Consider the following 24062-nt stretch of genomic DNA (forward strand, 5'->3'; position numbering starts at 1 on the left):
GCTCGGTTTTCCGTTTCCGCTTTTGTGGCATTGTAGCAGTCTGTAGCTCGCCGTTGGTCCACGCTGTATGTAAGAGCCTGACAGCCTCAGCTCTTATTTCTCTCTCGTTATACTCTTCCAGGACAGAGCGGCCTAGCATCCGACGCCTTGCATAATGGATAACCAGTGGACCACAGTTATACCCATCTTTTTGGGGAGTTGTTTCCTCCTCTTGTTAGTAATTTCTTAGATGGTTATATAAAGGATACTTACACCATAAACAAATTTATGATTAGGGAATGCTTTCTTACATGCATCCTACTTAGTTGTTAGTAAAATAGCTTTTGTATTTCTATAAGACTTTACCTTTATGTAGTCTTCTGACCCATTATAAAGAGTTATGCGTTGTTCTCTATCATCAATCTCCAGAAGACTCCAATGCGAACCCCCATGGTTAAGAGGGAAAAAGGAGACTAAATGTTCCTCCTTCTTTATCTCTTGGCGCCATTGTCGAACCGTCTTCCGCGTCATTTGCAGGGGGTCTTTCAACTGGTCTGATAGTGCAACATGGAAGCTGCTAACTCGGATAAAAGGGAGTCGATCTGCTAAATGCAGGCAAGCCAAAATGATATCTTGGTTGATCCACTGGCTTCCGTCAAGTAAGTGTAATGAGGTTATAGGAAACCTATACTCCGTACTTTTGACGACAAGTTCGCTACCAGTGATAGAGGTTTGAATCTCTTGAAGTTGCGTGAAACTAGTAGTGAAAGTTGCTTGAGGAGAAGCTAGCTCTTGCATCTTAAGACCATTGCAAAACGTGTCGGTGTTTGTCCTGCCTGTTTGTAAAAGTAGTTTTATTTGGTCCCCCAGAAGCCGCAGGACTATCATCTTCTTTTCGTCATCCGGCATTTTGTTGACTATGGCGTTTATCACTGACTCAGGTGACTTGGCAAGCTTCCTGTTATCAATTAGCTTTGGTACGCGATGAGAACGAGAGCAAATACCAAGCCTTTCTAAACAGTATACCCATACCCAATGCATCCACCAACCGCAGCCACTTCCTCCCTCGCGCAAGATGCGTGTTGAGCTTCTTGCGTTGCTTCTCCCTTCTCTTCGTATCGCCATCGGTATGTGAGTCGAGGATCCTTGCCGATACCTGCTGAGACGCTTGTTGACTTGTGACCTCGTCCCCAAGAAGTCGCACCTGTGTCGCATGCCATCTGGCAAATGCTACAGCCGTAATTGCATAACAAATCGTTCCTTTCTTTCGGTCTTTTCGCCCCGACTCCAGCAAAGATAACCACTCTGCACCATCAGTCCAGCGGGCTTCTTCTTGCGGTTCATCACCAAGAACGGCATCACCGTCGATAAGAGCCGAAAGAATCTGATATGTTCTCTCAGAGTTCTCTGCTGAGCTAAAGTATGATATCTCATCTTGGCTTTCCTGGATGAAGTCATCGATACTCTGAGCAATGATATCGGGATCCCGAGGGGAGAGATCGGACTCTGCAGTATGTTCCCCATCATGATCCCTCTGGTCGCTTGATGAGTTCATGTTCGAAGGCGATACCATGCTTGACTGTAACTCTGGTTCGGGATCGGGAGTTGCTAGCTGAGGCATCACTCGAACTTCTGTTTGGACTCTGGCTTTCTTGGTGTTGCGCTTTTCATCGACAGCGCTATCTTGATCTGAAAGTGATTCAGGAAGCTTGCTATGACTGTTACGCCTGTCTGTATGCGTTCTGTTGCATGCACTCAAGAGAACCTGCGCAAATGAGTGAATGAGATCTCTGTCAGTAAGAGGTCGCTGGAGTAAGGCTGGCAGTAGCTGGCCCTCATCGAGAGATTCATGGTTTTGAATGTCTAATATTGCATTGAACACTAGAGTGACTTGTTGGGAAGACATTGGGACTTAATGAGACGGTTGTTCGGAAATATGAGTAGAAAAGAAGGAAGAGAGAAACCGAGAGGGGAAAGGGGCTTGCTTTAAGCGCCGACTTCCCAGGAAGTCCTGCTCCGATTTTCAACCCCCCAGCAGTGTGGTTGATCTCAACAGCAAGGGTCCCTGCTATTTTGAGCCAATCACAGGATTAGACCTTTTGCTCTGGATACACTGGCTGGATGCACTTTCAAACAGCAATGGATTGGATTCAGTAAACTATATAACTGTCTTTAATGTTTCAAGCTGAGATGTTTTGCAAATCGATTACATTGAATAAAGTCCCTTCCAGCAAAACATAATGGGCATTTAAACCTTCCTTGAGAGTTTCTGAAATCGATCGGAAGGGGCTCGACCCCCCGTACATTGAGCTTTCTGCGCAGCCTGCCGAGAAGGCGCGGCGAGAGCTCCTCCGGCCACACAAAGAGCCCCAACTGTGCACCGGGGGCAAAGTCTCTCAGGGTGTTCAGTGGGGGTAATATGGTGGCTCTCGGTGCATGTTCACCGACAACGAATCTCGGCAGGCGACAGGAATCTGGCAGGTTCAACGTGCTTGGCATCTTCCGTTGGCAAGAATGGCTGGGGTTTGTTGGGCGCGGCACTGGCAGTTTGCAATGCTCTGGCACTGGCGGTTTGCGATGCGCTGGCACTGGCGGTTCCTTCAAATACCCTTGCATGAGAGAAAGGCCATAAGACTGAGCTGACCAAGAACTCTGTCCCATCGAGAAACGGGATTTATCTGGTCCCATGAGGTGGACATTTGGTGCTGCCAGCGGAGCTCTGCTCTCAACTACAATGTGAAGCGTTAGTATTATACCTTGCAAGAGACGTTGGAGACTTACTCAATGGAGTGTCAGGATCTCCTAGTCTTGCCCTGAATGTTTGACAGGGTGTCCGTCTCTCCAAGTAGGCCCTGACAGCCCGATAGAATGGAACGTCGGAGCGTCGTAGACTTTGTTCATTTAGTACTCGTAGGTCCCCAGCTGAGACCCAGCCTGCAGCCTCATTCTCTGGGAATCTGCGACCAGTAAAATATATAACCGGATATTTTCGTGCATGCGACGATGGTTCACCGTCCCCATATCCATCACGCCACTCAAGCCTCCTAGAGTTCACATTAAAAACAACGCAATTCGGTACATTCTTTGATAAGCCTAATGTCTCCATCGTACCTAAGATGCCGATGCTGCCGGGGTCTGTAAGCGGGAGGATTACCGCGGCAAGATGCCGTTGAGATTGCTCATGGTAGGCGCAGTAAACCTCCCCTGGCTTGGGCCGAAGCGCATCTATGGAGCCATTGGTATTTGTAGAACAACACATCTCGGTCGTTGTACTGCAAGCCACGGTGTCATATGACTCGCTGGGCTCTATCTGTTCGCAATGGCGCTTTCGCTCCGCATGAGGGGATGGTGAACGTGTTCTCTTCTTTGCCGATGGTCAATCAAGAGTTGAAGGCTGTTAAGGAACAACTTACTCTTTGAATGCATATGGTCTTATCCTCTATAATGGCCTTCCCTTCCTCTTGAAGGTCACTTAACCAGCCATTATGCCTAGCAAGCAAGAGCCGTAGTTCCTGCAAGTCAGTTTTGTCATGTGAGGCAACGACAGTGAACCAAGCTTCACTAATGTTTCTGGCCAACGCCAGTGCCTTCGATCTGAGAGACTTGGCACCAGGTTCACTTGAAGCCATGGCTGGATGAATAAGTTGAAGAAGTAATGATATGGTGATAAAAAAACTGTTGTTGTGTTTGTCTGTCTGTCAGGCTTGAGGGGCTGCGGTATGTCTGCTTTATACCTGAATGTAGGCCTGCAAACACCATGGTCTAAATTTGGGCCCATAGCTACCTGTACTTAGGTGTGCCAAGATAAACACATGATGCATGGTACATGCAAGAAAGCTGTTGGTTATAGAAGGAGGGTAAGAAGGTTTATTAGTGTGATATACCCATGTCTCCATCCTTGTCTCCAACGCTTATGCCTACCAAGATAACAGTCTGCACAGTGTACATACCGAAGACGAACAAATTTACACAGTAATACAGTCGTCCGATCGGCTTGTATATTTCCCCTTGGAGGAGTACTCTCTCAATGGTAATCTTTCTGATAATTATATGTACTTGACTAAAAAACAAGTGTGGATTTGTTGAACAGCTATTAGGTCTCCTTGCTCTCCCTTGCCGCCTTCTCTTCTTTCTCTGCCTGATCCTCCTTCTCTTGGTTTGCCTGGTCCTGCGAGAGTTCCTTCATATGCGGCCAGTACCTTAGCGGAACTGGGTAATTCTTGCTCTGCCTATATGTAAATATATTTCTTTTATACAATTGGGCCTGTACTTACAAGACTTCCCTCGGTTGGAGGCCAGGAATCCGAAGATTCTGATGAATAGACGTGGTAGCGCCCATTGACTTCAACGACTGTATACACCCTGGCACCGAGCTTGCGGAGTTGGTCGCTCTTGCTGATGAGGGTCTTGCACCTCTTGTGTCGTAAAGTGCGCTGCAATTGCGCAGGTGAAAACTTGCGTTTAGTAATTTTGCAAGTAGAGTCAGATGATCGGGCTGCTTCTGGGCGTGTCATGATTCTTGTTTGGCATTAGCTTGTTCAACCCTCGAAGCTCTTGGGGCTTTGAAGTGCTTTAATACAGCCCTGGAGACAAGACATCTGTTTCTTGCTTTCTGTTTTCTGTTTTCTGTTCTTAGTCTCCTGCAACCCGTTTCTTACATGCATTTAGACGCGAAAAGATGTGGCTTAGGCGGCAATGTGACAGCCAAAATTGCAACGGGCGCTTAATGGCCGTACGCTAGGTTCTTCTATATATGTCCAGATATCTAGGTAACGACTTACATACAGAACTGATAACGCTCTGTCTAAATCCTTTTGTTTACAATTCAAGATGATTTTCTTCCGCAAAAAGACGCTCTGCGTACCTATTTACCGCCAGCCCCATGAAGTAAAAGAAGCGGCTAAAAAGAAACTCGAGTCCTTAACGAACCTTTCGTCGGTTCCATGGATTAATCCATCTACCATCTTTTTCAACAACGAAGGCCTTTTCTCTCTTAAAGCAACAAACAATAGCTTTCTCAAAGTCCACGTTCAGCAGAAACTTCTATCTGTAGTCAATCTCTTTCACTCGCCAGAGTGTACTACTTCAGAAAGAGAGCAAAGACTGCATTATGCTCGGCGGAGACTGCTGATCTCAATTATGGCACATGCATGGCTATGGGGCAGACCTAAGGTGTTGGATAGCCAAGGCAATCCTGTCGCCCTTCAAGACATAAAGGTGCTTGCACCAGAAAGAATCTTGGCGTTTCTGCGAGATACTCGTATTCATAGAGAGGGCTGTCCATGTGAAGATATACAAGGCTTCTTAGAGACAGTCCAGGAAGTCCCTTTACCTAAGGACAAATCTAGGTGGAATATGATGGCGTTTACTGCCTGTCTATGGTGGGACAACTTGCATGACTTGGAGGACGGCATGTGGTGCTCCTGTCGTATCGGCCCAGGTCGGCAATCTATGACAAATGCGATTGATCTGGCTCGTGAAAGCCTACCGCCTTACCACGAAGCTTACCTTCCGCCTTACTACCAAGTTTGCCCAGTTGAAAGACAAGACAAAGAGGATAGCAAGAGTTAGATAGCTAGAATGGAGGAGGAAATTGAATGAATGCTTTGTTTTTACTTATTTTACTCTTACTAGTAATTACTTACTTTAAGTATCTTAATAGCGAATAATTACTAGTATTAAAAATTTAATTTCTTAGTATAATTATACTTTAATTTCTTTATTAATAATGTTCTTTTTACTTACTAGTAAGAAATCTCTTAAATACTTTTTATTTTACTGGTAATTTATTTAAAAATAGTTTTACTAGTAATACTTTTTTTCTCTACTAATAATCTTTTTCTTATTATTATTTTATTTTACTGATAAAAAGAAGAGTATTTTATTATATCTTAAGCTACTTACCAGTAAGTATAAAGATGCCTTAATTTTAGTGTGTTAATTTTAGTGTGTTATTTTATGCCTATTTGACTTATATATAACGTGGTTGATAAGCGAGTGTCCCAGACAAGTGAGTGTCCCAGTCTTATTTCTACCTTAAATTCAGATTTTAAAAAACTCTTTAAAAATCCAAACTAAGCCTAAAATAGCTATAATTTTAATAGATTATATATAAGTCTTAAAATAAGCTATATTAAGTTCCTTATATATTAAAACAATATCCTATATAGCTATAAACTTTAAAGTTTATTTACACTGTAAAATACACTGTATTTTAAGGTTTTCTATATAAAATAAAATAGCTAAAAATCTTTAAAAAAATATTATTTGATACAATTAGCTATACTATTATAAAAAATATTTTCTACAGATTTTTAGCTATTTTATTTAAGCTTTAAAAGTACTATAGGGTAGGTTATTTCTAGGTGCACAGTATACTGGGACACTCGCTTGTCTGGGACACTCGCTTATCAACCACGTTAAGCTTAAGACATAACATCTTTTACAGTACTATATTGGCTCAACTGAAGTATAAGACAGGATTGTATAAAATAGCTGTTGACTTGAAGTAGTACGAGATAACTAGCAAAAACTACTAAAGCATAAAAGCAACCCAAAACAACGGCTACCAGAGCCAGGCACAAGACTATGGACCATACCAGCTTTTTGGCTGTAATTCCAACTCGTTCTTGTTCTTTCCTGCAGGGATCGTTGATCCACATTTTTGCAAATGGGCATGCAGCATTGCAAGGCCAGATCTTCCCCACTTTTGGCAAAGGACGGTCTTTGAAAACATTTTAAACTCTCTGTTTCTCGAGTTTGAAAGTCCCAAGCCAGAGATACGTATATCATTCCCCCATGGTAACAGAATAACTCCGTTTAATTCAAATTCCTCCATGCTAATTCCCCTGAGGTCAAGTAGACTACCAACTGGAATTGTCCGGTCTGACCCTTTTAAAGAGTAATTCTCGAGAATATCACGATGTTGGTCGCCATCGATGGTTGGAAACCTTTCTAGCTTCCCGTACTTGGAATTATTGGTGGGAATGGCACAGATCAACCACTTCCTGCGATGAGGATGTCGCCCAATAATAGTAGCTTCCACTGGTTCTTTAATTTCGGGATCATTAATTACGCAACGATCAGCAGCTGGGTCCTCTGCAGTCGCAATAAACTGTTTCCTGAAGTTCCGTCGTTCAGCGGCATCATAAAAAGCAGCTGGGTCCACGTTGGCTGGCTGCGGCTTTCGCAATCCTTCCAATACGTTTAATGCTTGTTGTCTTCGTTGCTGAGCTAAGTCCGTGTCATTGCCAAACTTCATATCTTCGATTCGGGGTAATTCTTTAGTTTGAATAAATTCTTGAATCTTGGCATCGGCATCCTTTGGGAAAAATGTACGTATCAGCTCCCCAAAACATAGTAGCTCGAAAATATCATCCTTTGGATGCCGCTCTTTAAATTCGGGGCAGAATTTAAATGTAAAGTCCGCTAAAAGGTTGATGTCTGACGCTATCTTTGGTAAATGCTTCGGAGCGTGCTTGCGGAGGAACTCGAGTTCCGCATCAGTGTAATAACGAGCGACTGCGGCGATTCTAAGATCCTCCATCTGTTGCTTTGCCGCAGCATGCTTCTCTTCCATTACTGGAAGTGGGGATGTTGGATTTCGAACATATTTTATAATTTCTTCTTTCATTTGTTCGTCGGTCTCGTTTTTATCTGCTTGGTACTCCATATGTACCAAGAAGTCAACCAGATCCCTATCAACATATCGCCCTTTAAATTCACGGCAGCCTTCCAAGATGTAATTGGATAATGCATTCGACTCGATACACATTTTGTGCAGGTCTGGCAGAGTATTTTCCATAGTCACTAGAAATGTATCTTCATATGGCTCAATAGAACCTGTTGGTGGCTGCTGTCCTGCTGGTGGCTGTTGTCCTGCTGGTGGCTGCTGTTCTGCTGGTGGCTGACCTGCTGGTGGCTGCTGTGCTGGTGGCTGCTGTTCTGCTGGTGGCTGCTGTTCTGCTGGTGGCTGCTGTTCTGCTGGTGGCTGACCTGCTGGCTGTGCACCAGGAGCACCACCACTACCACCACGCTTAGCATTAAGTGCATTCATAATTGCTTGTAGTTGCTCTTCTGTCATTGAATCAAATGCCTCTTGGCCGAGGTTGCCTGAATTATCTGACTTAGTTGTCAGGCTAAATGGTGGTTTGACTCCAGGCCCTGGACTCCCTGGCCGAGACCCTCCTGGGGATAGAAGGCCTGATGCCGATGCCATTGTGGTAATAAAATCAAAGTATTTCTTTAGGTGTAATAGTGTTATGGTGTGATCGGTTGGGTGTTATTGCTGTTGATCTGGGAATGATAGAGGCTTCCTCAGTAGATTTATATAGTTGAGAAATAGACACTAACAGGAACTTGCATCTGCGGCTTGTTAACTGAAAAACGCAGCATCAGTAGACATTTACAGGAAACAGCTTACTGTATACAAGTTCCCATATAAACTCAACAGACTCATCCATTTAAAACTCGGATCTGCGGTTCCTGCATTCAAGTCAGCAGTGCCCCGCCATGTCTCAAAAGCAACCTACCCCAGCGTTACAGCGCACACCAGCCGCCAAACGACCATCAACCCCAGATCCATTTGTTGAACCTCTTTATATAAAATACAAATTTGACTCTGCAACAAGAAGCTATGTGTCTGGAACAACGAATGTTTGCACGAAACGTACAGCATCGCCACAGCTTCAATCGCGCGTGCATTTAATGCGTCATGTACACAAAAACCAGAGGGTTGCGTCTATTCGTCGCCTCAAGGCAGCTCAAACAGCCAAAAGCCCCCAAACTACAATTACGCAAACCCTAAGCGATTCAACAACAAGAATGATTCATCAAGAACATCTGAGTCTCCCGGTTGCCATGAAGGGCCTGGATATAAGCAAGTAGACTAGAAATATACAGAATGTGGAAGAAGTTAGATAAATTACACTTAGGTACAAAACAATAAACGTAAATTACATCTGCTGATAACCCATGCTATTGATACAAGTATTAAAGACCAGATTAGTCCAGCTACCTAGTCATTGAACCATGTCGATGAGCTCCTCTCCCTCTTTCGTCGCTGTTCTTCTGCATCGTCTGGTGAACCATCTCTAACACGCTTTTTTGTGGTTGGGCGGTTTTCTTGGTGTTGTTGCCTCTTCTGGCTAGGAGGACTGGCGCTGGAGCCACAACTGGCCTTGCTGATTTCAAGGTCGGCCCAGGTTGGCTTCAAAGGTAAAGGGGACTCGCTTGTCGACGGGCAATTCAAGCGCAGGGATCCGAAAAAAACAGCGGGTGGCTCTGTTTCTGCATCGGGCTCCTCTGGGAGAGGAGCAACGTTGTGCCAGGAAGGGAGAAGGGTGGGATCTGTCCTGTAGCGGAGGACTGTGCCTTCTTTGACGTCCTCAATGTAGAGAGCTACTTGCACGCCCAGATTTGTTAGGTCTTTGCACTTTCGCATAAGCCCCTCTGTACGGAGCATGAAGCTTCGTTTTGGGTCTTGAGGTTCTTTCCAGGGCTTAGGCATAATGTAATGATTCAAACGGATGGTTTAATGATTGTTGTTGGCTTTGTGGGAAAACGAGTTGGGAAACATGAATACGGCCGAAGGAGACAGCAGGGTGCAGGAGATTTATGTTGCGGGATGAAGCATACAGGACACTGAATCCAGAACACTGACAAGCGCACTGAAAGCAGTTTTTTGCTGCCCCTAAAGGTTGCTATTTTGGTTGCTCAAAGGCGCGCGCCTACCTCTGTTCAGGTACATAAGCGCTATGATGTACCCGTTTGCCCTTGGGGATGACACCCTACCTAAGGACCTTGCCGCCATGGATTTTGCCCAAATTTACTTGTATGTACTCTGCGGGGCAATCGGATCACTTGTACTCTTTATCGTGTGTCGCATCTCTTATCCCAAAATCGAACCATATATCCGCGTCAGGGTTACGCATTTTAAGTATTCTAAGATAAAACTCGGCGGTACTAGTCTTGCAGTCACCGGCTTGAAGATCTCGTTGCTCATACTCTTCCTTGCGGCAAATGGTTTCCTCCTTGGTGTTGGCATCAGTGACTTGGCAGAGTTAGAGCAGCGAACGGCGGTAATTGCATCAGCGAACCTTATGCTTGTCTTTCTCGGTGGCAGAACAAATGCCTTGGCAGATTTTGTCCAGATCCCACTTTCCACCTACTATGTTGGTCACCGTTGGATTGGGGTAGTTGCAACCTGTGAAGCTCTATTGCATTCGGCATTGGCCTTGTTTCGCCGTCAGAAATTCGACGCTTTGACCAAATCAGGATATGTAGTGAGTCTCTTCGCCTCCTGTTCTTCCCTATCTAACCCGCCCCCGAGGCAATTGGTGGCCTCGTAGTTGTCATTTTCTCTGCCGCCTGTTTTAGAAGACGATTTGGACGATTTTTCGGTCTATTTCATTTACTATTCTCCATGGGAGCACTTGGTGGTCTGGTCTGGCATGTTTGCCTCCAGCAAGAAGGAAAAGCCAGAATCCCGATATTTGTATCATGTGGGCTATTGGGAAGCTCCCACCTCTATAGATGGGCATGGATGTTCATCCTTGGCCACACAGCAGGGACCGTGAAGAATCTCTGGGATGATGGCAATATTATGCGACTCCAACTCGGAACTGACAAACCTGTCACAGTCTTTCCTGGCTGCTACTTTTATTTATTCTTCACTGGCCCCCTTCCTTTTTATGATCTTTTTCATGGCTATGCCATGATGCCAGTGTGGAGCAACCCAGACCAATATGTAACAGGCCAGGCCTCCGATCTCACGTTCTTAATCTCTCGCACCATAGGACACCATCGTCGATCGCTAGGTTCGATCTTTCCTGAAAGCCGGCTTCGGCTTGATGGCCCTTACGGCAAAGACTTGAAGCTTCACACTTTTGAGACCGTTGTCCTCACTGCAAAGGGTTTGGGCATTTCGGGCATCCTTCCTTTTGCACTTCATCTGGCTGCTCGAAAGCGACATGACAATGGGTTGCGTGACAAGTCTGCGAGGTTGCGTGACTCGAGTGAGCCTGTCTTTGGTGATCTAAGTCGGCACGTAGATTTGATCTGGTGGTTGGAGCACGACGATCAAGATAGGTGGGTTCATGATCAGCTTCAATCTCTTCAGGAGGTCGACAACAAGGCATGTTTGACCCGTTCGTTGAGTCAATTGATTGCTAATAGCCAGAAGTTCCTGATCGTCTGGTGCATTTATCCTGTCAAAAGAAATCCTGAGCGCAAGCTCCCATTTACAAGTAACGAATATTGGTCAAGAAGATACAACTTTGGCTTTGACGAGTTCTCAAGGGAGCTTCGACAAGAAGCTCGATACCCAGGCCGAACAGTTGTTGTCGGTAAGTAGCAGAGTCTGTGTTCTATTCACAACTGACATATAATAGCATCTGGGGAGGAGAAATTCGTCAGCATGATGCGCGACATGGTCGTACAAAATACAACATCAAAACGTCTTATTGAATTCGCCGATGTAGAATATCACACGCAGCCTGGGGGGTTTAAATCGTCGTTCTATAATCCACCAGACTCACAAGCTGTCCTTGTTAACTCAAATACCCCCTCAATTTCGCAATCAACGCCAATTGAAATGACTGAGATGGATATTTCTGACCAACATGTCAGTAAGGCTAAGGAATTTGTCTAGCTAGAAATTGAAATACCGTCACGTTTTTCTTTTTTAATTTTCATACATTGAAAAACACTTGCAGTGTAGCTTTTAGGCTCATTGCAGCGGGCAGTTCCAGTGTGGTGGGTCAGCAAAATACACCAACTTAGCAGGCTGCGTCCAGTAAGTTGAGTAAGCCCTATCGCTATCTCGGCCAGACACGATAGAAGCAGTAAACTCAATTCGATTTAAGCACTAAATCCAACTGTTTTGACTCTCCCCCGACAGCGTAAACCTGCCTATGGTGTTGCTTACCATCTCAATCTCCTCTCGTAAGCCTTGGCTTCCGATGCCTATATCGTTGACAAACTGGTGATCCCTTCTGCCAAATGCACAATCAAGCCCCTGCTCTTCAACAAGTCTCTCAACCTTGTAAGGGCAATTACTGATACTGTGTTCCCCCATCAAATTATCATTTAGTCTCACATCTACTACTGTATCCATCGCAGACACTTGTACCTCGAGGAGTTTGGAGAAAGAGTCACCGCTACGGCAACGAGCTAGAACCGTTGGCGTCACAAGGATATCTGTACTCCATGTGGCTTCTGCTCCACGATACCGTATGCGGGTGCCTCTCTGGAACATGCCTCTGACAAGACTTACCATTTCTGGGCCTTGGGGCAAACGGCACAGAAGTCGCACTAATGCTGCTTCTGGAGGCAAGTATAATGCTGGGCGAAATAGGAGCTCGATGTAGAACAAGCAAGAAACCATCCTCTGGGTGACCGATTTGAGAGATAAATCGTTGTAAGGCCCACCCATATAGCGCACCGTAAAATCAGGCTCACGATGGCGCAGGTTCATGCGCAACCTTACCTTGGATTAGCTTGATTACACTCAAGGGAAGGGTCTTCTTACTCTGTATGTCGTGCCGCGGAGTGATGGCCCTCAAAAATAAAAACCAGATGTGCACCGTTACAGTTTGCTGTTCTCCCCATTTTCCATGTGAGATTTTTGCCAAAGGAGACTAGAGATTGTTTCCTGTCGACCTCTGGGTCGCCGACATTCTTCAAATGATATTGGCAATCAGATAAGTCCCACCCTTCCAAGAAAATAGTCTGGACGAAGAAAAGCCCTGCATAGGTCAGGACGCGATCAAAGAGGGGTCAGGAGACGTACCGATTCCAGAACCAATGACGAGGTCGAAATGTTCCTGTAATGGCACAGGTAACCCAATAGCGGATTGCACCTCTTTGAGGAATTTGAGCATTTCCCATTTATACTTAGACGCTCCCCCAAGCTCAAGAACGCGGTTTCCACTCGTCGGCGGCTGAAGAAATATTTGCCTTCTATGGTGCTTTCCGCATAAAGGACAGCTCAATACTTGAAAGCTTGGTGAATCGGGCGACGTACGACTACCGTATATCATCACGCAAGCATCACAGAGCCGGTGGTGGCAGTCAAGTGTTGTCGACGGTGGTCTAACGAGACAAACGAAACAAAGATTACCTTCGACATAGTCGCACCAAGTAGCTTGGTATTTTCTGAGTAGGCGCAGATGAGCATGAGCTGAAGAGACTCCTTGCCTTTCTAGTGAGAACTGGGTGAACTTCTTGCAGACTTGATCTGATAATCCGTCTTTGTTTAACAGGCTCTCTGCTTGAGAAACTGCAGCTCGGTAGGTTTTCCCAAAGGTCGTCTGTGGTGCAAAAACTGGCGACGTTAGCGGGGATCAGCAGGGGCCAGACACCTAACTCACAGTGCATGCCAGGGGGATGTGCATCGAGGTCGAGAGCCGATGCGATTACAGCCACATGATCCATCTCGGCATCTTTTGTAGTTGAAAGGAACTGGATCAACTTCTCCGTCAACTGAGTGGGTGGCGGATTGCAAACGCGTACTGCCTGTACAAAATCGATCTGTTGCCCGCTGGATTGGCTGTACTGTAGGATGGCAGTTTGCAGGAGGCGCTTGAGATGGTCACTGCTAAACCCGTACCCTGCCGCATCCCGAGCCGCAAACGACTCTTCTGTCTGAGATGGAAATTCCGAGGCAGCTTTCCATGTCGGTATCAACTGCACACTCTCAAAAGCCATTTCGCCTTGTAAGTATATGGGGGACGTTATCCCAGTTCGAGAATAGGCTTGGGTCCCTGAGACGGTACACATGATCCTCGACCGTAGGCGACTCTCAAATGAATCCATCTCCGTTCGGTTGCGCCAATGGTACAAGACGAGGATTCTGGGTGGCGCTGCAATACTTGATAATCTTGCACGCCGTGCCCATAACGCCAAAATCTCGATTACCGGGCCGACACCGCCCAGGTCATCAATGAACAGCAGCACGGTCGAAGCAAAAGGATATAAAAGTTGCCAATACATATCAAAGGCATACTGGGCAATTTTGTGTGACGGGCCGTGGCGATATAGATTGGCTTGGAGAGAGTGCATAACCTCTTCTCCACGTGAAAGATACTGTTGTACAACATCAAGGCGATTGTGATTGTGCAGTTCACAGTCCAAAATCAGTGTAGCGAGCTGCACTGGTCGTAAAAGAACGCCTGGATTTCCATCGACCGCGTCGTTGAGATTGATTCGCCGGTAAAAACGTCTCTTCTCTATTCCTCCAATCGAAAGGACAACCCTGGGTTGAAACGCTTGACAGTCAAAGACTGAATAGGCTGTGCGGTGTTCAACAAGAGTAGGACGGAATTCCTCTCGTCCACTAAACTGCACGTCAATCCACTTACAAGCTGCCATCTTAAGCTGCTCCTAAGAAAATTGATTTGGGAAGTAATAGTCGTCTTCGTGGATATATACCTATTTTCGCGCTTTCCAGTTCATGTTTTTTGTATGCATAGGACGAAAACGAGAAACGGGGTCTCTGCCACCCACCCTCAGTGCTCGCCTAGCGCACCTCCTACAAGTCTCCTAATTTTAGCACTATTGAGTCATCAAGGAATAAAAGGTGACGTTGTACGCCTCTATCATAACGAGATAGACGCCTCATTAGAACACCGACAGATAAACTATGGAACTCGTTGGCATTATCCGCTGCCCAGTCCACTTGCTGCTCCCATATGGGGAGGGCAGACAAATCGACCCGGACGCTGTCAGAAGATTGGCTAAATGTTTCGATAAGACAGAATGCAGGCGTCAGGAGGATGATAACTTCGTCCGGGGGATTGTGACGTACGACGACCTGAGACTCATTATTTCGGCCCTGAATACATCTGCGAGCGCTCTGAAGCATACGATCCTCCAAAAGCAATACCCCCTGTTATTGGATCGTCCCATAGCTTGTCTTGATGGCCGGCACAGGATCCGTGCGGCCATGCGCCACGAGCCTCTGTCGTGGTGGGTGGTGAAACTGCTGTGCGTCCAGGGTAGCTGGGTTGATTTTCCCCGTAAAATTGCACTGGTTAGTGTCGACCACCAGGCCATTCAGGACAAGATCGAAGCCACATCGAGAGAGGCTCCTTATTCTGATGCGGAAATTTACCGGCTGCTCCGAAAATACAAGAAGCAGAACGACAAGCTCAGATTCAAAGAGCGTCTCAACCGACTTTCGGCACCAAAGCAGATAAGCGTGAAGGGTTTTTTGAAGCGGGAAGTGCTGGTCCAAGATTTGGATGCTCTTTTGAAGTATCCCGGTGTAATAGCAGGTTTGCAGTTTGGTAACGTTCACAAGCACCTGGCCCTTCACATCGACGAAAACATCTCCCGGTTTCTGAAGCACATCCTTCAGGTTTGGGATTTCATTACTAACGACGAACCCCGCATCAATTCAGCTGTTGACATACAGACTGTTCGCTGTTTGCAATTCCGGGCTCCAATTAGCAGCTATTCCGACAGAATTGCGATTCATCGCATGTTTAATGAGGGCCTATTATTTGAAGGGTTGAAGGACCTCGATCTCCGTGAGCAGGTCCGCAGACGTGTGTTATCAGTTCAGGTTATTATCCCGAGCATGGAGACATTTCATGAAAACATGAAGTATATATCGATTGGGGCCAAGATCCTAAGAAAATATCTGATGGAAACTCCTATTCGCATTCCAGGAGAGCCTAGACAACCCAAGTTAACTGTATTTGAGAGCCTGGCGAGTTGCTGGTCAGCCGAGACACGAAGCATCGAGGTCAAAGACGGCGAGATGTCGATAAGCCCTGAAGCCCCAAGTGCCTGGTTTGCGTACGAGACAATATTCCTGGCTGCCTTAAGGGATTTTGCGCGTCTTTCCGCCGAGCATCCGCGCCAGGACGTACGGGGGGAAACTATGCCTGCGTTTGCGGAAGCATCTCGCATTGCTTCTTTGGGGCAACTTGCTCATCAACTTGGCTTTAAGAATTCCAAGATTCAAGAAATGTTGGCGAACCCATACGGACATCCTACTGTTGGCAGTTATGAATGCAAGGATGGCCGGCCCGCTGACTGGAGGGCTGGAATACCTTTTACAAAAAGCTACTCTCAACTACGAGTGCATGCATTCATCCCAATGCTAGATAGTCCCGTGTCAAAAGGTGATGATGTGAGCCCACTCTTTGTCATTCGAGATACCTTCAATGCCTTCTTCAGAGGAAGCATGGCCATTGCGTATGGTGGCTTTATAGAGCCTCTATCTCTCGACTTTTGGGCTTCAAATCGACCATCACGGGAGAACTGTGTGTCTCAAGTCGAGTCTCAAGATATTTCAATGAGTGACTTGGACGAAGATATCATCATGGGAGAGAACGAAGCAGCCAATGGCCGGACACGAAAGCACAAACGCCTATCCACATTTAACGTCTTGAGACCCAAGTCTTGTCGAATTGAGAAGAAACAAAAGAAACCCCAGGCAGATGAAACGATCATCAGATCTTCCAGTCGCTCTCCGCCTCGAATACCAGAGGTACAGGACGCAGAGCATGAACCAGTATTGGATGCAATGAACTCGGCTGTCACTGGAAACACTTTAACAGGTACTCTACCTCATGCCAGAGAAGAACCTGGATGGACCATTGTGAGGCAAGATGACCGCGATCCTCTGTTGCTGGATGAGGAAAGATCACAAGACCAACCTTTGACAAATGCAGAGATAACGAGAGATGCCCAGATGGACCCTCAGGAAGAGCCCTCCGACAGCAGTCAGACTATTTTGCGGCAAGATCACCGTGATCCCCTGCCTTGCGATGACCTGGAAAGAACAGATCATTTGCAAGATGTTCTTTTGGCAGATAATCATCTGACTGGAAATCACCAAGGGCATTCAAAGACCGAGCAGATAAGAGATGCTTCGGAGTCCAACACAAGTGAACCCTCACACCAAGAGATGACACAATTCGAGTCTGAGGAGGACCTATTTGACCTATCTAACAACAGTGACGCAGGCCCTGAGGAGACGATAGAGATCGTAGATCAAGGCGGCCCATCACTTACGGGAGAAGAGCAGACAAGGACAATAGAGAGGCAAGATCAGCGGAGCCCCCCACCGATGCACGACATGGGGGAGGAGCCTGTAACGCAGCAAATTATACGGCAGTCGGAAGCGATGGAGAGGCAAGAGCAACAGAGCCTTCCAGATGCAGAGGCAGGGTGCATAATCGAAGAGCAGGCAGAGACAATAGATATTCGGGATCAACGGAACCCCCTCCCCGTACAAGACATAGGAGAGGAGCCTGCTACACAGCTTATAGGGCAGTCAGAAACGAACGAGGGGCAGGCTGGACGAGAGCCAGATCGTTTACAAGACGCAACTTTGCGGAAATCAAGGGAGGAGGCCCCCATTAAACAGGAATTGTTGCAAACCATGGAGCATCTGGGGTCAATTGCAAGGCGAGAAGAGCGGACTCCTCCACCTATGCAAGATAATACAGGAGAGGGTTATGAACAGAGCCCCTCGCTTACACAAGATGCAACTACGCAAGACGCAAGAATTCAAATAAGCGAGCCAGAAAGTACTACTGTATCGGCCATACCGACCCAGCAAATCACAGAGCAGCTCGAGACGATCCCTCCACTCACCCAGCCGCACGGGCCCAATACACATGAGGAAGAGAAACAAGGAAAGAAGCGAGAAAGGGAAGTTGAAGTTGACACCGGAACTGACCCATCCTTGTTCCCACTTCGTGAGAGGGAACAGGAATTTCAGCGTCATCTACGGGTACGGCGAGACGAGCGTCTTGGAGAAGAAACTAGCATAAGGATCCGGCCCCTCCGCCGGTTGCAACCACAGCGTCCACAAAAGAAGGCTCGGTTAGAGTAGGGTGAAAGGCGTATGTCTTACTAAATCTGTTACTGTTGTCTGATCATATCTCCATAAAAATAGGCACATAGCTGTAATTAATTGGTTACCGATTGTCTGGTAACTTTATAGCGCTTGCTCTAGCTCAGGTGGTTCACACCATCTTGTCGAGGCTCGATGTATCGCTGCTACCTGTGAATTGTGAGAACTTCTTATCACATTGAGTCCATTGGACTTATTCTTGCCATGAACAAAGCCTATGGTGATGCTAGATGTGACAGGAATTAATGCGCGAGGTTCAAATGCAAATCCGATAAGTCAATTTAAAGTGGTTCTATACGGGGTGTGTCTAGCCTTATGGGCCTGCCATGTGGTCTAGCCTTAATCGAGTACATACATGCTTCTTGCATCACATGATTGCCACCTCAGCCTTGCACCCACTACGTTCCTCCGTGTCTATCATCTCGCTTTCCAACTGGTTCGCAAAGCAAGTAAAGAACTTGTCCATGCCCTTTTTGATCTTCTCAATTGAAGTGCGCACTTCCTCCTCATGTGCTGCTCGCTGCGACTCCATCTTGTCTTCCAGATGAATGAGGCTTGTCTTCAGATCCGCTACGATACCGCTAAAAGTCGCAAGCTCGCGCCCCAGGCGGTCAAGTCGACCAGCGATCTGGCTGTTTGTTTCAGAGCTGTTGATATTGTTAGGTATGCGAATGCCTCTTTTTTCGATGTAGGCTCACCTCTGGCTATTGTTCTCCATATGCTCTGCTCGCACGACAAGGTTCAGTGTACATGACTGAGGGTTACCAGCTCCTCCTGGAGGTCCCATGGGCAGCGACGATGCACCAGGGTCACTCAAAGGAGGGGTGTTGTAACCGTGGTGCTGCTCTGGCAATGGGCGGAGGTAGAGTTGGTTCTGCACGGGAAGAGGAGCGGGGTTCATGGTTTGGTTCCAAGAGTCCACAAAAGCCTGCGTTTCGGCAAAGCTCAAGTGAGGGCTTGCAGAGAATCCTTGGTCCATTTTAAAGTGGTTTGGAAGGGAAGTGATTAGTTCTGAGAGGGGTAGATGGCTTGCAACACGAGAAATGTCTTGACTTATATGCTGGAGCAGCGGCATCTGTGTGTTACACGGTGCATTCTCCATGTTGCATTTATGGACTTGTGGGTGTGGAGATTTGCAGTAAGCAAGAACCTGATTTGTGAAAGCCAAATAAGCGCCACCTGGATTCTGTGCATTGTTTTAGGTTCCTGGTTTTTGTTCTCTGAAACACGGTTTTGCTTATATGCATTTAAGTTGTGGTATATTAAGAGCCTTAGCCAGATAATCCAATGCCTCAAAAACATCCACTTACACCTTTCGAAAATGAAATACCTTATCTTCCTCGGCCAGGTGAGCTTGTTGATGCATTCAATCATGGCAATGGCAAACTTCCCCTCTGCGTGTCTCTATAATCCTGTTGAATTGGAAGCAGGAATATCGCTAGTAACTATGAAGTAAATCTATGCCCCATTCGATCTTGCGCATATGATCTAACTCTGCAGGATAATGAGCCCGCATGTGGTACCATGTACTGCATCTCTCTATTTTGAGAACGCAGACTTTCTCCCCATCACGTATGACTTCAAACCAATCGCATGTTCGGGTCCAGAACTAGTTAGCTTTCCAGTACCACTCAATGCACCAAATGGGGAATCATACGTCTCTTGGTAAGACATAGTCATCCACTGAAAGAACCAGGGTCTAATCCTTCGTATAGGCAGTGTGCAGGTGAATCACCAACATGCATTCGTACACTGATCACTGGTGGCCAGTCGGATGCTGACCTTGACATTGGTCCTCTGAACTTTGTTTGCGAAGAAGGCTCGATCGACAGTGCCACTTCACAGTTATACCCAAGCGCCGCAAGGTTGGATATGCCTACGTTTGTTCTGTCCACAGCTGTTGTAACCGAGACGATCACGGCGGCTACAGAGGAGCCAGACACCCGCAAAGTCCATGTGGTCACATTGACTGACACAGTCGTAGTCGAGAAGACACACATCCCGCCTTTACTCCCGGACTTATCACATCTCTACCCAACCTTTACACCTAGCCCCCTTACTCCAACTACATGTCAAACCTCCACTCCAACCCCATTAAAGATTAGTATTGGAACAGTAGGTACTGGTGGTCTCCCCAAGGCAACAATGGGTAAGCCATCAACCTTCATATAGATCTATTGGTAACTAAACTTCTTTAGCTCATTCCAAAATGAGTCTTGTAGAGGTGACGAGCGCGGCCAGTCATCATGCTAGCCGCTTCATCCCGTCTTTTGCAGCTTGCTTGCTTTTAGTGGTATACCTTGGCTATTGAAATGCTGGTTTTTTCGGTTACTTCAGTCTTGATTCATTGTCTCTTGGGGTATTGGACGAATATGTTAAATAGTTCTGGAATTTCAATCTAGCTATCTGAGATAAGCTTGTAATGTATTTATTGTCGTAGTCCTGGTCCCCTTTTTTCCAAGTAATCATCGGGATCCATAGGCTTTGGGGTGTGAGGACTAAAGGTTACTTTGCGATAGGCCTGTAACTAATTAGAAAGGAAGGAAAGGAGTGATTTTAAGATGATGCCTTACCTTTCTAAGGGATATCATCCTTGTGTCAAGCTCGTGTAGCCTCTTTCTCAGCTCGTGGGAAAAGCCTTCCCGGGTATTTCTACAATGGGCAGGGCTTTTGGGAAGGTATTTGACTTTAGTATGAGGAAACATGGTGAACTATTTCTCTGAAAAGGCTCAGCTTACATCTTTGTATTCGAGGAAATGACCGGCTATATAGATAGTTCTCACTGACATGAGCCATAAATAGTTACTATCCTATTCCCACCCTACTCCTTCGGCGTCTCTTTCTCTTCAGTGCTGTCCCATGGTGCTGGGGGGGCGACTGGGGTGTTTGGGGCACAAGGCTCCTTCTCAGATGCAATCGAGAGCTGGCACACAGTCAGCACGTATTCGTTCTAATCGTAATTTGACTGACCTGATCGTTTACACTGCTCAAAAGTCTCATATTATCGCTGACAAGGTAGGAAATTTCCTCGGTCATTTCAAACGTCCTAGCTTGAATGTTGTTCAAATGGCCCTCAAGTTGGCGAAGAGAACTAAGCATTGCGTACAAGCCCTCTTGATAAGATAACATAAGGTCCTCAAAAGCTCCTGCAGATTGGTTATTCATTGTGACTTCTTAGTATGTTGGCAAATTGAGTAAATATCGGAGTGAAAGTTGGGAGGTGAAGCCAAGGTCTTTATGGAAATATCTAGCGCTAACGACCCACAACACCATCAAGTTTGAGGGTGTCAACGGGAGGCTTCCTACTGGCATATTTGGCGTGATATGGTCTGCCCCGAAGCGCCCGGAAGCTCATATCCGCAAATCCTTGTAGTCAGGTCGTGCGATAGGCAAGGCGACAGCGGCTGAACCTACTTAAAGCGAGTTCTGTGGCAAAACAAACCTCATCTCTACAACTGCTACCTTTCTAATCAATCCATGGATTATACGTCGTTTTCTGGGGGCAGTACCCCACTTACACCTTCTTCCACTTCGAGCGAAAGACAAGGCATGATTGACCCACGCTGGAAACGACCTCTCGTTGTGTTGTTCCAGCACGGAGAGCACCCTGAGCTCAACACTCATAAGGCTGCCTCGTTCATCGAGGACATCAAAGCAGCTATTTTAGAGATTTCTCTCAAGATCAAAGGGATAGAAGAAAGACTACAAGCAATGGAAAATAGTTAGTCACCGACGAGCTCTAGAGCTACAAACTGACATGATAACCTGCACAGCGCCTGAAGCTTAGCGGTATGAGTCTGATTGAGGAAACGAGAGGCTATATAGGTTGCTTCCTTCACAAAGCCTGCTTTAGTCGCCTATCTATTATGGCAATCTTGCTTGCTTTCAACTTGTTAGCTGTATCATACAAATTCATCTCAACTTACCTGCTCCCTCATCAACCGCAGCCCAGAGTTCTTCCATCCAGTCGTTAAAGTCCATCCATGAGATGCGGTCATGTTCATAGGCAGTTCTCAGGCGTTGTGAAAGGCGTTTGACTTCCTTCAGCGAGGTTCTTTCCTCATACATAGCTTTATACATGCGTAGATACTTCATTAGAAGTGTGAGATAATTGGAATCCATTGCTGGCCAGACTGATTGATATTTTCTATGTTGAGAAGGGGCTTATTAAGTACAATACTTTCCATTCGGTTCTCAGCGTTTTGCAGCATAAAAGCGAAACATGGTTGTGAACATGTAATTGAAACGTGATTCAGTTGTCTGCTAACGTCCTGCAAGAAGCAGAACTCTACATATCTAACTATATAAGAGATAACAAAGTACGTGTGATCTACACATCATCGATATCAGTACATCTCCAACCATCTACACTAAACATGTCGTCTATTCAGAAGCTTATCTACCACTGGAAGCAGGGTCAGTTTATCCCCGGAGGAAAACCCCCTCAGCCGCTCAACAATGAGGTCAAAGAACAACGCCTCTCGAAATTAAACAGCGACGACATAATTGCCCTGGAAATCACAAAAGGCATTTCCATTCTCGGGGACGCTGTAGAGGCGTTCAAGAAAACGCAAGAGTTCAATAAAGACCCGACCTCATTTATCGGTGATGCTCGTGACGTCCTCATGAGCGATGATTTTCTATTGCTGGCCGATGTGCTTCGCCTGATATTCCCAGAAGGGATGATTAGCGAGGTGTGGCAACTTAAGCGTGGAAGAGATGAGGATCTTGATACTCAAGACGATGCTTGTGCACCCGGGAACAGACGAATTTTCATGCCGATATCAAAGAGACCGAGGTTTACAAATGGGCCGAAAGCTCAAGAAAATAAGGCAAGGGAACTCTTTAGTATGCCTGCATCGCAACTGAGATTTGCAAATGGGCCTGAAACTCAACGAGAAAATAAAGCAGGGGGACTCTTTAGTATGCCTGCATCGCAATTGAGTTTTGCAAAAGGGCCTGAAACTCAACGAGAAAATAAAGCAGGGGGACTCTTTAGTATGCCTGCATCGCAACTGAGTTTTGCAAATGGGTCTGAAACTCAACGAGAAAATAAAGCAGGGGAACTCTTTAGTATGCCTGCATCGCAACTGAGTTTTGCAAATGGGTCTGAAACTCAAGCAGAGGCTACAAGATACACCGGCATCTTCGGAGCTAAAGACAAAGATGCCAATAATTCACCAGCTCTACAACGTAACGACATCTTCAGTCAACGGATGAGTTTCGCTCCAGAGAAACCTAAAAGTCCGCTATTCTCTGCAGGTACAGAGAAGGTTTCTGATACTTCACCAACTCCACAATATACAGGTATCTCGGGAACTAAAGAGAAGGCCATAGTGGATAATCTCTTGAGCTCGATGGGAGCCGATGATGTTAATAAGATATTAGCACAGTTACAGCTTCGTCAGCAAGGTATAAAACGGAAACATGAGAAGGAAGAGGAAACAACAAATAAGAAACAAATTAATACGCAGGAACCTCATAGCTTAATTTAATTATAGGTATTAGTTATTTAAGCATAGTATATAGTTAAATAAATTTCTTTTACTTATAAGATTAATAAGTTTATAATACTACTTAATTAAAAAATATTAAAGTATTTAATAAATAAAACTAGCTTCTTTATATATTTATAATAAATATTTATATAACACTTTCTAATTTCTGTTTTCTCTGTATCTTTATATTAAAGAGAGCTAAAAGCATTCTTGTTTCAAGTAACATCTGTTGTAACCAAGAAGGGATGCCAAAGTCTATAACAACAGATAAGAAAATAAGGAAAGAGCCCCAGCCCAAACTCCACAGCACATTTAGAAAAACTGCCATAGCGCAGCATTGTCTAGATAGGTCAACGTAGCCACTCTTTTCCAAGTGAAACGACCACTTCCATGCGATAAAAGATACATGGATTGAGACAACCGTTAATGCTTCAGCGAGGAGGCCAATTGCACAGGAAATAAGCACAGTAAGGCGTGGAGGCAGTTCTTTCCTAGCACTATAGTAGGGAAGTAGAGCCCAAAGAACGATAGAGAAGAAAATTGTGTGGAATACGAAGCATAATAATGCCTCTGTGGTTTGGTCCACGTATTCATCGGAGAGGGCTGGTGCGAGCTGCATGTTGATAAACCACGTAAAGTAAATAGAGGCAACTGGAATGCCAAACCAAATGGCAATAAAGACAGTCAGCTCCAGCAATAGAAGCGTACAGCGA

At 45.9% G+C, this 24062-nt stretch overlaps 15 protein-coding genes across 15 annotated transcripts; 6 read left to right on the plus strand and 9 right to left on the minus strand.

Moving 5' to 3' along the window:
* Positions 1–132: 132 nt before the first annotated feature.
* Positions 133–1885, minus strand: FOBCDRAFT_127216 (uncharacterized protein; the record flags this gene model as incomplete). The annotated part of the gene is made up of 4 exons (XM_059607820.1): positions 133–210; positions 253–297; positions 346–815; positions 1012–1885. 4 exons carry the CDS (start codon positions 1883–1885, stop codon positions 133–135), a joined length of 1467 nt encoding a protein of 488 aa, XP_059464308.1.
* An 852-nt stretch (positions 1886–2737) lies between these two features.
* Positions 2738–3199, minus strand: FOBCDRAFT_101907 (uncharacterized protein; the record flags this gene model as incomplete). Its single annotated transcript, XM_059607699.1, has 1 exon — positions 2738–3199. A coding segment is annotated over one exon (462 nt), but the record flags the coding sequence as incomplete, so codon positions are not given.
* Positions 3200–4072: 873 nt separating this feature from the next.
* FOBCDRAFT_237481 (uncharacterized protein) lies at positions 4073–4493 on the minus strand (the record flags this gene model as incomplete). The annotated part of the gene is made up of 2 exons (XM_031175226.2): positions 4073–4204; positions 4254–4493. 2 exons carry the CDS (start codon positions 4491–4493, stop codon positions 4073–4075), a joined length of 372 nt encoding a protein of 123 aa, XP_031046359.2.
* Positions 4494–4809: 316 nt separating this feature from the next.
* FOBCDRAFT_125967 (uncharacterized protein) lies at positions 4810–5550 on the plus strand (the record flags this gene model as incomplete). The annotated part of the gene is made up of 1 exon (XM_031175225.2): positions 4810–5550. The coding sequence occupies one exon, from the start codon at positions 4810–4812 to the stop codon at positions 5548–5550; it is 741 nt and encodes a 246-aa protein (XP_031046358.2).
* A 1015-nt stretch (positions 5551–6565) lies between these two features.
* FOBCDRAFT_197874 (uncharacterized protein) lies at positions 6566–8197 on the minus strand (the record flags this gene model as incomplete). Its single annotated transcript, XM_054703577.1, has 1 exon — positions 6566–8197. The coding sequence occupies one exon, from the start codon at positions 8195–8197 to the stop codon at positions 6566–6568; it is 1632 nt and encodes a 543-aa protein (XP_054559552.1).
* A 798-nt stretch (positions 8198–8995) lies between these two features.
* Positions 8996–9487, minus strand: FOBCDRAFT_197875 (uncharacterized protein; the record flags this gene model as incomplete). The annotated part of the gene is made up of 1 exon (XM_031175223.1): positions 8996–9487. One exon carries the CDS (start codon positions 9485–9487, stop codon positions 8996–8998), a length of 492 nt encoding a protein of 163 aa, XP_031046356.1.
* Positions 9488–9788: 301 nt separating this feature from the next.
* On the plus strand, positions 9789–12154 carry FOBCDRAFT_126921 (uncharacterized protein; the record flags this gene model as incomplete). The annotated part of the gene is made up of 6 exons (XM_031175222.3): positions 9789–9811; positions 9947–10262; positions 10445–11324; positions 11370–11623; positions 11706–11773; positions 12100–12154. The coding sequence occupies 6 exons, from the start codon at positions 9789–9791 to the stop codon at positions 12152–12154; spliced, it is 1596 nt and encodes a 531-aa protein (XP_031046355.3).
* A 522-nt stretch (positions 12155–12676) lies between these two features.
* FOBCDRAFT_237484 (uncharacterized protein) lies at positions 12677–14349 on the minus strand (the record flags this gene model as incomplete). The annotated part of the gene is made up of 3 exons (XM_059610150.1): positions 12677–12708; positions 12770–13303; positions 13350–14349. 3 exons carry the CDS (start codon positions 14347–14349, stop codon positions 12677–12679), a joined length of 1566 nt encoding a protein of 521 aa, XP_059466868.1.
* A 271-nt stretch (positions 14350–14620) lies between these two features.
* On the plus strand, positions 14621–15337 carry FOBCDRAFT_98857 (uncharacterized protein; the record flags this gene model as incomplete). The annotated part of the gene is made up of 1 exon (XM_031175220.3): positions 14621–15337. A coding segment is annotated over one exon (717 nt), but the record flags the coding sequence as incomplete, so codon positions are not given.
* A 123-nt stretch (positions 15338–15460) lies between these two features.
* Positions 15461–17077, plus strand: FOBCDRAFT_127298 (uncharacterized protein; the record flags this gene model as incomplete). Its single annotated transcript, XM_059607821.1, has 1 exon — positions 15461–17077. A coding segment is annotated over one exon (1617 nt), but the record flags the coding sequence as incomplete, so codon positions are not given.
* A 1141-nt stretch (positions 17078–18218) lies between these two features.
* Positions 18219–18830, minus strand: FOBCDRAFT_237486 (uncharacterized protein; the record flags this gene model as incomplete). Its single annotated transcript, XM_031175219.2, has 2 exons — positions 18219–18498; positions 18550–18830. The coding sequence occupies 2 exons, from the start codon at positions 18828–18830 to the stop codon at positions 18219–18221; spliced, it is 561 nt and encodes a 186-aa protein (XP_031046352.2).
* Positions 18831–19223: 393 nt separating this feature from the next.
* FOBCDRAFT_197880 (uncharacterized protein) lies at positions 19224–20162 on the plus strand (the record flags this gene model as incomplete). The annotated part of the gene is made up of 4 exons (XM_031175218.3): positions 19224–19303; positions 19352–19516; positions 19567–20000; positions 20050–20162. 4 exons carry the CDS (start codon positions 19224–19226, stop codon positions 20160–20162), a joined length of 792 nt encoding a protein of 263 aa, XP_031046351.3.
* Positions 20163–20672: 510 nt separating this feature from the next.
* Positions 20673–21016, minus strand: FOBCDRAFT_270263 (uncharacterized protein; the record flags this gene model as incomplete). Its single annotated transcript, XM_031175217.2, has 2 exons — positions 20673–20774; positions 20822–21016. 2 exons carry the CDS (start codon positions 21014–21016, stop codon positions 20673–20675), a joined length of 297 nt encoding a protein of 98 aa, XP_031046350.1.
* A 670-nt stretch (positions 21017–21686) lies between these two features.
* FOBCDRAFT_237489 (uncharacterized protein) lies at positions 21687–21973 on the minus strand (the record flags this gene model as incomplete). The annotated part of the gene is made up of 2 exons (XM_059610151.1): positions 21687–21748; positions 21778–21973. 2 exons carry the CDS (start codon positions 21971–21973, stop codon positions 21687–21689), a joined length of 258 nt encoding a protein of 85 aa, XP_059466870.1.
* A 254-nt stretch (positions 21974–22227) lies between these two features.
* On the plus strand, positions 22228–23346 carry FOBCDRAFT_128659 (uncharacterized protein; the record flags this gene model as incomplete). Its single annotated transcript, XM_059607843.1, has 2 exons — positions 22228–23113; positions 23159–23346. 2 exons carry the CDS (start codon positions 22228–22230, stop codon positions 23344–23346), a joined length of 1074 nt encoding a protein of 357 aa, XP_059466871.1.
* Positions 23347–24062: the final 716 nt, after the last annotated feature.

Source organism: Fusarium oxysporum, chromosome II (genome assembly GCF_013085055.1).
Source record: "Fusarium oxysporum Fo47 chromosome II, complete sequence".
Taxonomy (NCBI): domain Eukaryota; kingdom Fungi; phylum Ascomycota; class Sordariomycetes; order Hypocreales; family Nectriaceae; genus Fusarium; species Fusarium oxysporum.